Here is a 14,980-nt window from a genome sequence, read left to right as displayed (position 1 = left end):
TGCAAACTACAAGTTCTCTTGCCTCGTTTATAAAGGTGCTGCAACACCTAGTTTTGAACATCTGCTAAACAGTCTGAGCTGTAGGACCAAAGCTAAGAGGAGGAGAAAAAAAGTAAGAGGACATTGTTGAAGCTAAGCAGTGAATGCATTACCTGGCACTTCAATGCATGCATTTCTGTTAGACTGCTGCAGAATTCTCCTAGCATGTGCTGTAGGAAAGTGGGGATAGACAGTGATAAACACAAAAATGCGCACCAGAAATAAAGACAGGGTCTATACAAAACAGCAGGAGGAAAACTGCTTAATCATCCAAATCACGTCAAAGCTGCTTATTGTAAAAACTTAACTGGTAAGAGTTTATTATATATACACAGTAATAAACAGCTCTCAGTGTGGACACAGCTACATTGACAAAGCTGCACATCGTGCTACAATGACTAAAGTATCTGCATCTTTCAAACAAAACAAGGTATTGGCAGAACCTAAAAAGACACAAAAGAGAATATTTTTATGATATAGACACAAGAAAAGCAGTGCAGATGGCAAAAATGTAAGGGATTATGCGATGTTATAAGATTTAATTTGAATGATATTTGATAGAGCTCCTTTAAGCATGGACAGAAAGAAAACACGCATGCAGTACAGGATGTAATTAAAATGCTAAGCAAAGTTGCATCTGTTGGGCAATTATCACTTTCCATAGAAATACCAGGAAATTAGTGAGGTTTTTGGTTGACTAGGTTTTTGTTTTACATTAAAATAAATTAGAAACAAGCTGTAATCAAGTACCTAATCTACAGAGAACACCCAACAGTAGTCAATACCCATCTGTTAAATGCTTTTGTTTACAGAATCTTTAGAAATTAAAAAGCAAAATCCACACGCTAAAGTATATTATTGTCTTGTCATAATACTTTTAAATAATACACTAGCAACTAAGGATACCCTTTACACAAAGTTTACATGACCATAATTATTGAAATTCAGAAAACAATACCTGAAGACATTTCTGTAGATCTACTGTATTTAATTATTTTTTCTAATTGTTCCCGATTCCTTTTGCTGAACACCTTTGCATGAACAACCTCTTCAGAGTGTTTGCTTTTATTGCTTTTGCAGGGTTCACACACACTAGAAGCGCTTGCACTTTCATAACCTTGTGGGAGGGAATGGAAAGGGAATTTAAAAAAAGCTTACAGTGTTTTATCACTGTTGTAAATAGGTTCAAGGACTATCTCAAAGATGCAAAACACCAATGTTGTTTCAGGTTTTCTTCTGTTCACTGAAGTGATACAGCAGCACTGAATCCTCAATGACTGCAGCAGTACTATGCATGATAGTACTGTCCCTCTCAATCACTACATTCAGCTAATTCCGCATTTCACTGAAGTACTTCTTCCATCAAGTCATTCAATTTGAACGTGAAGACCTAATGAAGAGGAAGATTCTCCAGGCCACTTATTCCATATCTTCATATATCTGTATCCACTATGCATTCAAATCATGGTTCCCAATAATTTATGCTTTTCATTTACCGAAATACTCAGAAAGCCTCGTGTAGTTATGTAAAATAAATTCTTATTTCAGTAAGATTTATTTCAAGAACGTATTACAGAAACCATTTATGGAGAGTCAATTCTCTGCAATGTAGAGTTTATGTACACCATGGCAAACACAACATGGATCAAGATTACTTTACAACCTACCAGTATTTTTAACTCTGCCTTTCAGTTGAGAACTCTTCCTCTTATTCTTCGATTTGGGTGTTTTATCTTTTGATGCCAAGCTTGCTTGCGCTGATGCTTTTCTGGATTTAAATGTCTTTGTCACAGTAGTTGGGTCTACTGGATCAGGCATGCTACTGAAACTTTCCAAAGACTCTTCCTCAAAGTCTCTTCTCCTGCTCATATCGGACTGATTTTTATGACTAGAAGCAACGTTTTGTACTGAAACTGAAAAACCTGCTTTCAGGTGAGACTGATCATCTTTTTTCATTTCCTGGCTATCATTAAGCCAAGTCGATCTTTTTTCCATTTCCTCTTCGGGTTGTCTGTGATTCCTTCCATCAAAAAGAAAGAAACAGCACAACATATTACAACATAATATCTCAGACATTCTCAGTATGTATTACCAAGCAAATACATAACTTGCATTATGGAGGAAGCTATCTGCCCTAGTTACTTAGTCATCAACTGAACGCTATTTAAAAAAAAAAAGTAGCAAGAACCCTTCCAAACTGAAAACCAACATCTGAAGAAATTCACATTTCTCACTGATTTCAACCTGAATATAGTTATGCACTTTATGTTGTATTCAAGTAGTATTATAGGACAAAATAGTCTTAAAACAACATTCACTACTATAGCGTAAAAACAAAATCACTGAATTTACTCATTTCCCCTTGTTATTTCAACTGCTCGTGTTCAAGACAGAGAAGTCTTCCTCCTCTTATAAAATGCATCCAAAAGCTATTCCAATGCTAAAGTCAAGCTTAAAATGTTCGTGAAGTGATACATTAACTAATATACAGGAAAAAAAACCAACACAACTGAAAAAAATGCACATAAAAAACCTTGAAACTGCAAAATTAAAGCTCGTCTTGTAAATCACTTGTTTTCATTAAATGTAAGTTCCCTGAAAGAATGATGAATTTCCTCAAGTCCTGTGAGGCTGGGATGGGGAGTGATGAGACCACTTAAAGGAAAGTTGCACCGTTGCAATCGATACCTTTGTTTTTCTGCTCCATTAGAGGGACTACTTTCAAAAGGTTTGGGGAACGCCATATACTCAGTTTTCCCAAAAGCATTATGATCTACAGGATGTTGCTGCTGCTCACTGCTGTGTGGGGAACCATTGTGTGCACAATCTCCAAATCCAGATGGAAACACTGGACTGTAGTTAATACCTACAAAGTAAACAAGAATGTTAGAAGGTACTACATCATTTGTCTGTGCAAATCTGAGACATTTTGCAGCACCATCAAATTTTGGAACAAAAAAAAAAAATCGGGTAGTGAGCACTGGCACAATTTGCCCAGAGAAGCTGTGGATGCCCCATCTGCGGAGGTGCTCAAGGCCACCATGGATGGGGCCTTGGTCATCCTGGTCTGGTGGGAGGTGTCCCTGCCCATGGCTGGGGGTTGGAACTGGGTGGGCTTTAAGGTCCCTTCCTACCCAAACCTTGGAAAAAGCAAAAGATTTGCTTGGAAAAGCAAAAAATTCTCTCAACCTGAAAATGCTGCAATAATGAGGATTTATCTTAAGTGCAGGTTCCAAACGTCACTAGATATTACACATCCCACTACAATCCCATCAATGTACAGATAAAGGTATTTTAAGAATACTCACACCTACAAGCGAAGGTAAAAATTACAAGTTCCAAAAAACAACCCACACCAGAGTTCTGAGAATGAAGACTATCAGTTCTTCAATGACCAAACTGACATGAAAATTCCAACAACAGAAGTATTCACAGGGTCAAAGATGACATAATATTTATTTCAACTTCAGAATCTTCAAAGCAGTAGCAAATTGAACGTAACTACTCTTCTGTGCAGACTTTGTATTATTTAAAATATTCTAAAACGGAAAATAGACCTGAGACTCTGAAAGCTACCAAGTATATTTATGCTCATTTTCTGAAAAAGCTAAAATGCATTATTGTTTAAGACAACTTAGGATTTGTTTTTTTTTAAAAAAAAGAACAGTAAAATACCTATTTTCCAATTTCAAATTCAGTGGTAAAAGATTTGGTGATGAGATTCGGAACACTGTATCCAAGTCAACACTCTATACATCTGATGCAAACAACAGTGAGTAACACGTTGTTATTTATAGGTATTTCAAACCATAACAAGTACTGAAATGCCAAAAAGTGAGAAACTTCTGCTCGTTCACGTACCGTTTAAGAACTTAAAGCCACAGAGTTCCAGCAAGTTCACATTAAGGTTTCAATTAAATGAGGGAACAGAAATTTTTAAAATTCACTTTTTCACACTTGCAGTAATACTCACCTGGAGCAAAGGAAGAAAAATTGGTAAATCCTGGTATATTAAACAGGTTCACAGGCTGTGGAGGAAAGCTGAACGGACAGAAAACAGGAGATGGAGGTGGTGGTGCACTACTGCCTCTCTCCTTTCTTGAAGGCTTCTCTTGACACTGTTGTTGTTCTTGCTGGCGCATAAGATCATTTAACATTTGTTTCAGCCTTGAAAACAAGAAAAAATAGGCACTTGGGGAAAAAAACATCTCAAAGCTTAAACAGCACAAGAAAATAATTTGATAGAAATAAATTAGTAGGATACTTGTATTATGGAATGACGACACCATACTAAAAATGCAACCTGAACCACTAAGAATGGCTTTGATGGTCAGTCTAAAAAAAAATTGAATTATACTGAGTAATCTCAGATTCTTATTTTTTCACCTGCCCCATATAACCATCACAAGTTAAGATGCGTAAACTACGTTTCCGGTATGTATGTGAAGTGCTTCTCCATTTGGCTAGTCAAAAAACAACTTACTTAATCCTGAGTGACAGGCACAACTTAAAATAAACCGCTTTGTACTAGTGGTCAAGTCCACAGAAGTTAAACATCCTTGCAAGAATGATGAGAAATTCACTCAACAAAAAATAAGTAGGAAAATTAAATAGAAACAACGGAAGATGCAAAAATACTTGAAGCAATTGTCATTAAAATATTACACAAAAGAAACAGTAAATACATGTCACTTATCAAATACAAAGCAAGGATGAAGATCTTGACGTTTTCTGCCATGAAGTGACATAACTATCATTTTTAAAAACATGATCATTTTTCAAAAGGTAAAAGTAGCACGTCCAAGTCAAGTGTAAGTTAGTATAAATTCTGATTGACAACCCCAAGGAAAGAAAGTTTTCCCACCATCTTTCTATAGCTATTAGAATCCATAATCCTGCTGGGTAGTCTAGCAAAAACTGAAGTCATAAAAGCAACATTCAAGGAAGCAATTTTATATCAAAAAGCCTGATAAAGCTATTGCAACAGGTTTTTGGTAAAGATGCCAATATTTGCATCTCTTCACTGAAGATTATTCAAAAAAAACCATCTCAAAGCTATTAGAACACTTGAAAAAAAAAGTATATAATTTCAATAGGTTGCATCGATTCAGATGCTCAATAGTCTCTTATTTAACCGTTATCTCTAATCTATTATTCATGTATCTATATTCTCTGTTACTGAAGTATTTCAAATTACACAGTCAAATACTAATACAGACAAACCTCTGAACATTATTCTGCTGCCAAGTCAGCTGAGTATAACACTGGTTTAACTGATGCATGATAAGATGTATTTGTGAAGATGCAATATTATTGGGCATCATACTGTAAGGGCCTGTAAGCAAAGTCTGTAGAAGACAGGAGAGCGCCTGTGGAAATAAAATACACGACAGGGACAGAGTTACCAAAACCAGAAGTTATTGCTGGAAAGAATTCATAAAAAAAAAAATAGAGTAAGAACAGTGAATTAACTCTTCATGCCTACCTGCTGGTCCTGCATCAAGGTCTGACAAATGCTGACACTAAATTCAAGTTGTTTCTTCAACTGATTGATCTGTTCTTGCCATCGTTCTTTTTCTTCCACATAGGAAATTTCAGACATCCACCGAAGGTTCTCCTGACGTCGCATACTGACGTTTTGCTGCTGCCTGGTTTTAGACAATGGACGGTAATTCCCATCTGCTGAAAGAGGACGGACATTTTTCCACCTATGGGAGGGATGGGGCAGAAAGGAAGAATGAGTACAGAAGCTGACATTTCAGATCTTTCCCTTTAATGACACTTCAGTTATTTGAATTATGTTGCAGTTGTATGTCAACAGCTCACTTGGCACAGGCCGTTTCAGTGTGCCAGCTAACCTTCCACGTGATTTTGTCAACCTAACACTATCCTAAAAAACAAACGAACAAGCAAAAAGTAACAGCCACCACTGTCAAAAAAAAAAAGAACTGCTAAGGATGTTTCTGGATCTTGTTTTTAGTGTTGTCCAGTATTGATTTACCATAGCTTCTCAGATGAAAATAGAAGCTGTGCCTCTGGTATCTTACTGTATTATGTTGATTGCTTCTGAACAGAAGGCCTTATACATTAGTATTCATTAAAATTATTTTGTTATCAAAAAGAGGAAACCAATTGAAAGTAAATGTTACTTTTAATGGGGCATTTTCATTACAGCTCACACAGATTATTAATGAAATCAATCAGGTAAGCAAGAGTTAAAAACATTCATGTTAATTAAAAAATAGCTAAGAAATAGTTTTCAGTGCCGCAAATGCCAAAAAATGAAAGCAAAAGTTTAAGCACTGTTTTTTAATTCTCTGAATGTTTTATTTTGAAAAGACTGAACGATATCACAGCAAAAATTTTGATGTAGATTATCTTCCACTATGGTGCTTAAAACAACATGGCAATGTAGGGAACTACAATGCAACACAACCAGAGAACTGAACGGCAGACAACACTTAATATGGGTGAAAACAGAAGACAATCTAGGTTAGTCGTGCACGTTGCAACTACAGAGGCTAAGACAAAAGTGCCACTGCAAACAACTCACCAGCAAGTAGAAGGAAATTCCACTTTGTTGCACTAGGGTGCTTTGCATTTAATGCAATGCTTCTTCCACCCCTCCCAAATACACCCAGACAAGCATCAGACCAACAAGTAATGCCACTCACCTATCCTTGTTTTCTTTAAGAAAATACACATTCTCTGTTATGTGGTTATTGGGATAAACAGAGAAACTATCATTCGAACTTGATGCATCTTCTTCCTCTTCCTCTGCCTGATCAAGTCCATCAGAGAGATAACCATCTTCATCTCCATCCTCTTCATCTAGTGCACACTGGGTAGAGCCCCCCCAGGTAGCCATTGTCCTACTAAATATTGGGAAAAAGAGGGCTGTCTGTGAAACTGGTGTATTTTCTCAATTTATGAAAAAATATTAAAATAATCTCTTGCCAATTGCAAGTCTATCAATTAATCAAACTGAAAAAAAATCATTTAAACATTATCTCACTAGCACAAATGAAGCTGGTATTCTTCCAATACTGCTGAGTAAAATAACTGGAAAATTACTAACACTACAAGTGGTGTAAAGATGAGGAAACACTGAGCATTTGGCATTTTCCACACATTCCTCTCTCCTCTCTTCTGGTGAGCAAGGGAGACTGAATATGCTGGGAAAACCCATAAACCTGGCAAGCTGCCAACTAACAGTCACTTTAGAAATCAAGAAAATAATTTACTGCTCTATTATATCATGCTCTGACAATGCTCAGACAAATCAGAAATGCCTCAAGACCGAAACCTCACTAAACAGAAGCACCCACTGACTGTTGCAAAGAGTGATTCATGTTCTTACTTTTCTGTCCTGCTTTGCTGTGGAGTATGGTGAGCTTCTGATCCCTCACTTTTAACAGAGGCAGCAACAGTAGATATTGTTTCCGCCAGCTCTCTCTTCCTCTGATGTTCAGCCATTAAAGCTTCAAGTTGCTTTCTTCTCCGTCGCAACTCCTCTCTCAGAATCTCATGTCTTCTCATCTCAGACCATAACTGTTTCCAATAAAAAGGAAGTCATTCAAGTGTAAACAAAACAAAAGAATTCGGACTTTTTTTTTTTTTTTTAACAACATGAGACAAGTTATTCTATAATGCTCATCTGGAAGACAAGTTCTGAAATCCTCTTGAGGAATCAAAGTGCAGCTTTTTAATGACAACAGAACAGGCATTTCCCGTTCAGCCTCATCTAAGCTGTTAAAGTGGAATTTATGAGGAATGCTGATGATGTCAGAGAATGTCTCTTAAAAGAAAAAAAAGGTATTTTTCAGATAATTGTTTCTGATGTCTAGTCCCACTGGAAACAATATTCTTCACATCTTCCTCCACATCTACAAGTACTACCATAATTTTCAGATCGAAAGACAAAATAATACCCAGATCAGTAATCAAGATGAATTTTTGGGGAAGAGAGGAAAAAGTATGCAAAACGTACACTAAATTTCAAATACAGCTATCATTTTCTTCACAGATGACTTGCCTGTCATATGCCCTATCAAATGCTCAAAGAATAAATTTAATATTCATTGAACTTCCCCATTAACATTCAACAACTACTATCTTTGGGAAAAGATCTTTTGCTAGTTCAGGTCATTATTTACTTCTTTCCACACTTTATTAAACTAGCTACTACTGTACTCTCCAAACACAGTACTCGAAAATGGGTCCAAGCTACCTAGAACTTTTTTCCTTTTTAAGTATGCCCTCTTTCTTAAGTCTAAAAATATCAAGTATGAAATACCTCATTGCCAACTGGTACAGATTCATCGAAGTCAAGTAAAGGCTTGCCAGCCATGTTATACTCATTCATGGCTGGAGTTGAGGCTGCTGGTGAAGTTTGCCTATTTGCTGGGCAGTTACCCAGGCCAGCTGACAACTGAAAGAGAAAGCAGAAGACTAACTTTCTAAAAAACTTATCCACTGTTAACACCCAAGACACTTCAGGCTTCTTGAAATAGCAGAATTAGTATTCAGTGAGAAACTTGATTTGAAAGCCCCTTATATACTTATTTAAGATAAAGCAACAAAAATCCTTTTTATGTAATATAGCATTATTTAATGTTGTAGATGCACAGCATTGACCATTTACTGCTCACTTCATAGAAAATTATCTTTAAAGAATATGACAAACAGTACAGCACCATGCAATTCAGTTGAGTACAACTGCAAGTACAAGATTTTGATCATGTTTATGAGACATAAAATTGTTTCACAATAACAGAACCTGCAAATGGTTACTGACAGGATTGAAAATGCAGTGACTAGCTAGGTACAGCAGATAGACAAATTTCAGCCTAAAAATAAGATAGAAGGTACTCCACTTTTGAAGACCTGAAATTAAGGCTGTGCAACTTTTGAGGACCAACAACAGCAAAACAAGAGCTTGATACAGCAATCACTGAGCAAGAGCCTGCAAAGGAACGAGATAACCAGAGCTCTTTTTTAGTTTTAGAAATCCAACTTCTTATAATATGTAATACGACTAGTACCAACTGTAAGTTTTTTAATCCAATTATTATATTAATCCAAGTATTATACTTGGAAAAAAGACAGTTTGAAAAGTACTTTTCACTGCTCAACAGCTTAAGGAAGCAAAGAAATTCTACCTACTTGAAGGTCAGGACAAGCTTTCTGCAACACTTGAATTTTTTCTTGAATTTCTATCAGCTTTCTTCTTTCTTCTTGTAACTGCTTAAGTTCCTGTTGCTGCTGCTGAAGTTTAGCTTCATAGAACTTCTCCCTGTGTAATTAAGTTACACACATTTTACCTGACAAGACATCACTTAAAGCATGATTCTACTGTCATCAGACAAAGACATACCTTGCTTTTTCATTCAGTCCTACATCCTTTTGCATCTTATTGGTACTAGCTCGGACATTATTTGGTTGTTGCTTTGTCTCTTCCATCTCACCCAAAAACAAGTCACCCATATTAGATGCATTTGCAGCTGGTGCTTGAGGTTCTGGACCGTCATCCTGAAAGGGTGTAAGAAAGGTAGTCAGACTATTTTAAAATTGATACACAAAATATAACAAGTTCAGTTTGTCAAACTAAATTATTTTATTCCAAACTAAATAGTCTATATAGTTTTACCTTCAGTTTAAATAATAAACAGAGAGGTTATCATCTTCATGTCATCCTGACTTAAAGATAACTTAAATCATCTGGTTGAGATAATTTAAATGTTAAATTATCTGGTTAAAGATACTTAAAAGTTATAAAGCTCAAACTGTTGAAACCTCCAATATAAAAGCAAAATAACTTGTCTCATTCTGTGAGTCTGAGTCACTTGAATTGTATTTATGCCCATGACTGAGTGGACAGAAACACACGAGCATGTCAAGAAACAAAGTGGAAGGAAAAAAGAGGAACAGAAGGAGACTGAACAAGATGAATTAATTACTGTAGCTTTGATATAAAATATTACTATTAACAGCTTCAAATAAAAACAAAACTACTCTCAAAAAAATCAAATATTTTGTATTTTAGAAGCAGCCTTCTGCATGGTTCTCTATTCTACTTTTTTTTTTTTGCTAGTTTTTGCATTCTGTGCTCTCATGTGAATCTGAAAATATAGAGCTATAGCCACTGCTTTTTTTTTTTTTCCAGCATGCCACAGCCATACAAACCTACAATACTATTACTGATTGCAAAGATGGGAACTTCGTAAATATCAAGGAAAAATTGAAGACTTGCCATTATTTTTTTTAAACGTTGCTCTATTATCTCTAATTCTGATTTATACCACTATGCAGCTAACATCTTTGCAGGGATCATAAAGAACAAGCCTAATCCAGATGCTGAGAATTTTCTGACAGCAGTATAATCTTGGAATAGCTATATACTATCTACACTGTTGCTATTATAAAACATTCTAACTCAGATCGATTTTTTAGAGTTCTCACATAAAACTTTCCCCATCTCTCATACAAATCTATGCAGACATTAAATTAGATTGTGCTTAAATGTAAGGTTTCCATAGAGACATTAGATTCAAGAAAAGCTCTTTTTAATATAAATCATGAAAATTAGTGAAACATTTAAATTAAAAGTCAATTCACAGCTGGCCCTTGAGAGTCTTAAAAAAAATCCCCCCAATCCCACTCAAGCATGTTGCAACACTTCAAATAGATCTGAAGATTTTAGTCAAAAAGAATTCATTTTTCCCATATGAAACACAACATTGCAAAACCTAGGATTCCAGAACTAAAATTGATGAATATTCATTAGAAGCTTAAAAATGTAGATCAATACTCTTTATACATACATATATATATATATACACACACACACACACACACAAGCACACAAGATGTTGTGGTTTATTTTTTTATAATCCAGTGCTAAAGTTAACTATTAAGGCCATTCTTGTCTTAGTTTAGTGTCCCTCAGGAAAATTACAGATTTGAAATTCAGAAGCAACCACCTCAGACAAATCAGTGTCTCCTTTCCCCAGCCTAATAACGCACATTATAAACAGTAAACTAAGCAAGAGTTTCTCTCTTATTGAAACTCATATATTACATGAAATAATGAATAAAAGTTATATTTTCATGCATGGATTTATATTCAAAAAAAAAAAATACCTGCACCATAGCAGCAAGGTTTTGTAACTGCCTGAGTTTCTGCTTTGCAGCTATGAGCCTATTAATCTTCTGCTCGAACTCAGCATCTGCAGCATCACCCAGGCTGCTTCTGTGACTAGGTATGGAATCTTCACTAGCTCTATCTTCGTCCACTTCATCATCTTCACCTTGTGGTAGGTCAGTCTCTTTGTCATCCTCCCTATTATGGCAGTCTGGAGGTGTGGAGAGGGGAGGAAACAAAACAGCACTAATGACATATTACTGAACTGCTGACTTTTTTTTTTTTTTTTTTTTTTAAAAACTACTGGACTTCAGAAAAATACCAGCCTACTGTGTGGACTCTAGAACATTTCGTTCAAACACGGTTCTCCCACAAAATGTCATGTGGATATCAAAACTAAACTGAAATTATTAAAAAAATAGAACATACCTAGAGTAGAAGACATTTTTAGAGTCCTTATATTAGCAGCAGATCGGTTATTTATTTCACAGTCTGTATTAAGATGTCTTCCATCTCTGTTATTAGTTCCACACTGTACATTTGAGTTGCTATTTATTTCACTCCAGCTACTGATTCCTTGAGGGTTTCTAGGGTAAAATGCATTACTTATGTTAGCTTTTTAAGAACTGGTGTTGATGGAATTTTACTTCAGTCATTTTATTAACCCGCTTTTATAAAAATGTGCCTATTTTCATGATCCTTTGTAATAAAAAAAGAAAGTCAACCCCTCCTAAAATTCCCTTCTAAAATTAGTCCTGATGTTCAGAATTTCTCCAACAGATTGTTTTTAAAACAATCAGAAGCAGCTACAAATCATCTCCCTACTGCATTTACAACATCAGCTTACAAGAGGATTCCAAGGTATACATCTTTACCAAAAGCTTTACATGATTCATAGCCAAATTAGTATTTATTTCTGCACGATGAAGATCCTCAATGCACACTCAAATGCATCTATACCCTGAAGACTGTTTCTATTTTTCTAGATTCAGGCCTGTTGATCTTCTAATGGAATTTCATACACATTTAAGCGCTTAAATCTAGAGTGATTACAGATTTTTTAATTCCTTATAATGATTTTCGAAATGTGCAAATTAACCTACATTTGCTGTAGTACGAGATTAGTAATAATCTGTATAAGAAAGCTACTTCAAATTAAAATTTTGGAAAAGTTAATGTAAATATTAATGTAAATAAGTTAACGTAACCACAGAATTAATTGCTTCTGGTTGATTAAAATCTTGTATTGCTTCAGGATAACTGTAACAAGTTACCTACAAAGGTTTAGAACAACAAAAATTATGATAACCTAATATTTGTAACAGGCTGTGGATCCCCATGTTCAGAATCACTTTCTGACTCTTCTGTTTCCTCTTCTTCCTTAGTGTTTTCATTCACAGCATCTGTCATCATATCAGATGTTTGTTCATAGTAGTGAACTAACTCACGCAATTCATTCAGCCTCTTACGAACCTCATTTAGCTTCCTGAGGAGAAAAAAAAATGTTGTTTTGTTATATTAACTAAACCAATGAAAAATACATAGACATATTTATAGTTTTTAAAATTTACTGTCATTTTCCTAGCTGTAAGCAATTTCTGCTTAAAGCTGAGCACTCATTTTACTGTCCATGACCATCTAAGTGGTCCGTGATACTAAATTAGGTACATTAAAATATGAAATTTTCTTAACACAGAACTTACTATAAACAACCTAGAACTTAACACCCAAAATCACTGAAGCAGATAATGGAAAAAATATTAAAGAACTTTTACTGAAGCTTTTCTGTTGGATTTAAATTGTCGTCCTCTTCACTCTCATTCTGAGAAGCCAGGGAATCAGGAGGATAGGGAGCAGATGGCAGACTATTTGATTCACCATTGACAACAGTTACCACTCCTACAGGAGCAGAAGCAGCTGAAGTTGTACTTCTTTGGTCAATACTCCTCTGAGGAGAACCTGAAGCAGGAAAAACTACAGAAAAGACATATATATCATAAGAACAATCTGCAAAATGGCACCCGCCTACCTGAATTACTTTAAAATGTAACTGCAAAAAAAAATATTATCAACATGCAAAGCAGCAATTAATACCTCTCTTAAAAGAACAAGAACTTGTGTCTTAAGTTTCATGAAAGGCAATGCCATCAGACAGTAACAGGCAGCTTCTGTAAACAATACTTAAGCCAGCTCTCTTTAGCTATATCAAACTTCAAAGCAGAAGCTTTCATGCTGTCAGTCTGCCCTAAGACTACTTTTAAGGGCTAACTTGTGGATGAATTGCTTTTGTTGAAATTTAATATTTCAACATGATAAAAAGAAAAATTCTAGCTTTTTTTTTTTACTCTGTTAAAACTCTTGTATCCATATGCTTTAGAACATGGCCTTGAGATCTGATGTTTGCTTTGTCCAGCTACTTAAAATCATATCCAAATACATTCATTTAAACACATGTAGGAAGAAAGGGTTGCAGCAATGTAATCATCAAACCCGTCTGCCCTTCTATAGGAGCATGCTTCAAGTGCCTCATTTCTTAATGTTCAGACTACACAATAATCATCCCTCAGCAATTTCCAGCTATAGAACAAAGCTTCACCAGGGTAAATGTGAAGGTAGAAGCAAAAAGTTGTAACAGGTAGTAGGCCCACATTAAGGCTTTAAGGATGGGAAAGTCATCTAAGAAACAAAACAGAAAAATCTAGTCCATTCAGACAGCTGAGCTTCTCTGGTACGACCTGTAATCCAAGTCCCTATTGATAAGTGGATGAGAAGTTCCTTTAATAGCAGAAAAAAATCAAACCTGATCTTGCCATAGAGCTCTTAACATCAGAAGTACAGAGTACGTGAATTCTGTACTGTGATACAGTACAGAAAGTGCAAGTTCATGTGGTATGCTCCAGGAGTCAGAAGTATCACTGACAAGCCTTGAAGAAAAAAAATCCAGTCATCACAACCTCACTAGTCAACTGTAATAATGCCACAATAAGTGCTACTAGCAAAAACACTCATTTGTGCTTGTCAGGCTCTCTCTCCATCAAGCCTGAAACTTTTACTGCATTAAAAACCAGTTACATAACATTGCTCCATCACAGCTTGATCACCTACTATACTGACAATTCATTATCCAGTCACAAATTGAAAGACCATCTTACAAACGTATGTAATAAACTGCATTTTTGAGAAGATATAATCCTGCTTATGTTTACTTACAAGAGGAGTTATTTAGATGTTGGTCACGAAGCGTGTGAAGTTCTCCTAACAGTTTATCCATTTTTTGCTTTTTACCCTGCAACATCCGCATCTTGTTAAAAAGCTGTGCCTTCTCATCTGACAGGTGTTCTGACACCGAAGAGTTTCGGCTTTGTGAAATCTCTCTGGTAAGTGAAAGACTTTCCGCTTGCCTTCTATTGTCTGGCACAGACTGTGTCTAAAAAGAATAACTTCATTTTATTCAAAGTACCATGCAAAAAAGCAAAATAAGTTGTTAGAAACAAAAAGCCCTCTTATAGGCTTGCTAGGCTCAACAGCACAACAAAGAACATTATTATAAAGTGAAAATGATACTGAAAACAGTCTCATGATATCCCAATTATGTATTAAATTTATATATCATTATACAGCAATATTGAAATTATTTCTTTGGACTTCCATGGAGAACTGTGAGACAGAAAGGACAGATCAGTCTTAGATAACCCTTAGGAACACAAAGATGCTAGGTTTTCAGATTTGGAAGAACCCTAATTACTCCACCAGTAGATGAATACAAATACATGACAAAAGCATTTAAATTAATGTTCA

The 14,980-nt window shown here is 35.6% G+C and overlaps 1 protein-coding gene across 20 annotated transcripts in view; it reads right to left on the bottom strand.

The window, feature by feature from the left end:
• Positions 1 to 14,980, bottom strand: part of PCM1 (pericentriolar material 1) — a 42,462-nt gene that overhangs the window by 14,203 nt on the left and 13,279 nt on the right. For 12 of the 20 annotated variants that reach the window (XM_080589616.1, XM_080589613.1, XM_080589615.1 and 9 more), the window contains 17 exons: positions 14,393 to 14,609; positions 12,958 to 13,156; positions 12,492 to 12,668; positions 11,612 to 11,769; positions 11,182 to 11,393; positions 9,416 to 9,570; positions 9,205 to 9,334; positions 8,336 to 8,470; positions 7,400 to 7,590; positions 6,714 to 6,914; positions 5,525 to 5,747; positions 5,263 to 5,408; positions 4,013 to 4,206; positions 2,728 to 2,905; positions 1,707 to 2,059; positions 998 to 1,156; positions 153 to 209 (listed from right to left, as the gene is read on the bottom strand). In XM_080589616.1, the coding sequence (XP_080445742.1) occupies positions 153 to 209; positions 998 to 1,156; positions 1,707 to 2,059; positions 2,728 to 2,905; positions 4,013 to 4,206; positions 5,263 to 5,408; positions 5,525 to 5,747; positions 6,714 to 6,914; positions 7,400 to 7,590; positions 8,336 to 8,470; positions 9,205 to 9,334; positions 9,416 to 9,570; positions 11,182 to 11,393; positions 11,612 to 11,769; positions 12,492 to 12,668; positions 12,958 to 13,156; positions 14,393 to 14,609 (3,085 nt within the window). The remainder of the gene's footprint in view (positions 1 to 152; positions 210 to 997; positions 1,157 to 1,706; positions 2,060 to 2,727; positions 2,906 to 4,012; positions 4,207 to 5,262; positions 5,409 to 5,524; positions 5,748 to 6,713; positions 6,915 to 7,399; positions 7,591 to 8,335; positions 8,471 to 9,204; positions 9,335 to 9,415; positions 9,571 to 11,181; positions 11,394 to 11,611; positions 11,770 to 12,491; positions 12,669 to 12,957; positions 13,157 to 14,392; positions 14,610 to 14,980) is intronic. The other 8 variants (XM_080589620.1, XM_080589606.1, XM_080589608.1 and 5 more) reach the window with 1 other exon arrangement.

The sequence above is a fragment of the Anser brachyrhynchus genome (assembly GCF_964034855.1).
Source record: "Anser brachyrhynchus genome assembly, chromosome: 4".
Classification (NCBI taxonomy): domain Eukaryota; kingdom Metazoa; phylum Chordata; class Aves; order Anseriformes; family Anatidae; genus Anser; species Anser brachyrhynchus.
The sequence above is the reverse complement of the archived record's forward strand: the minus strand, read 5'-3'. Positions and strand labels throughout refer to the sequence as shown.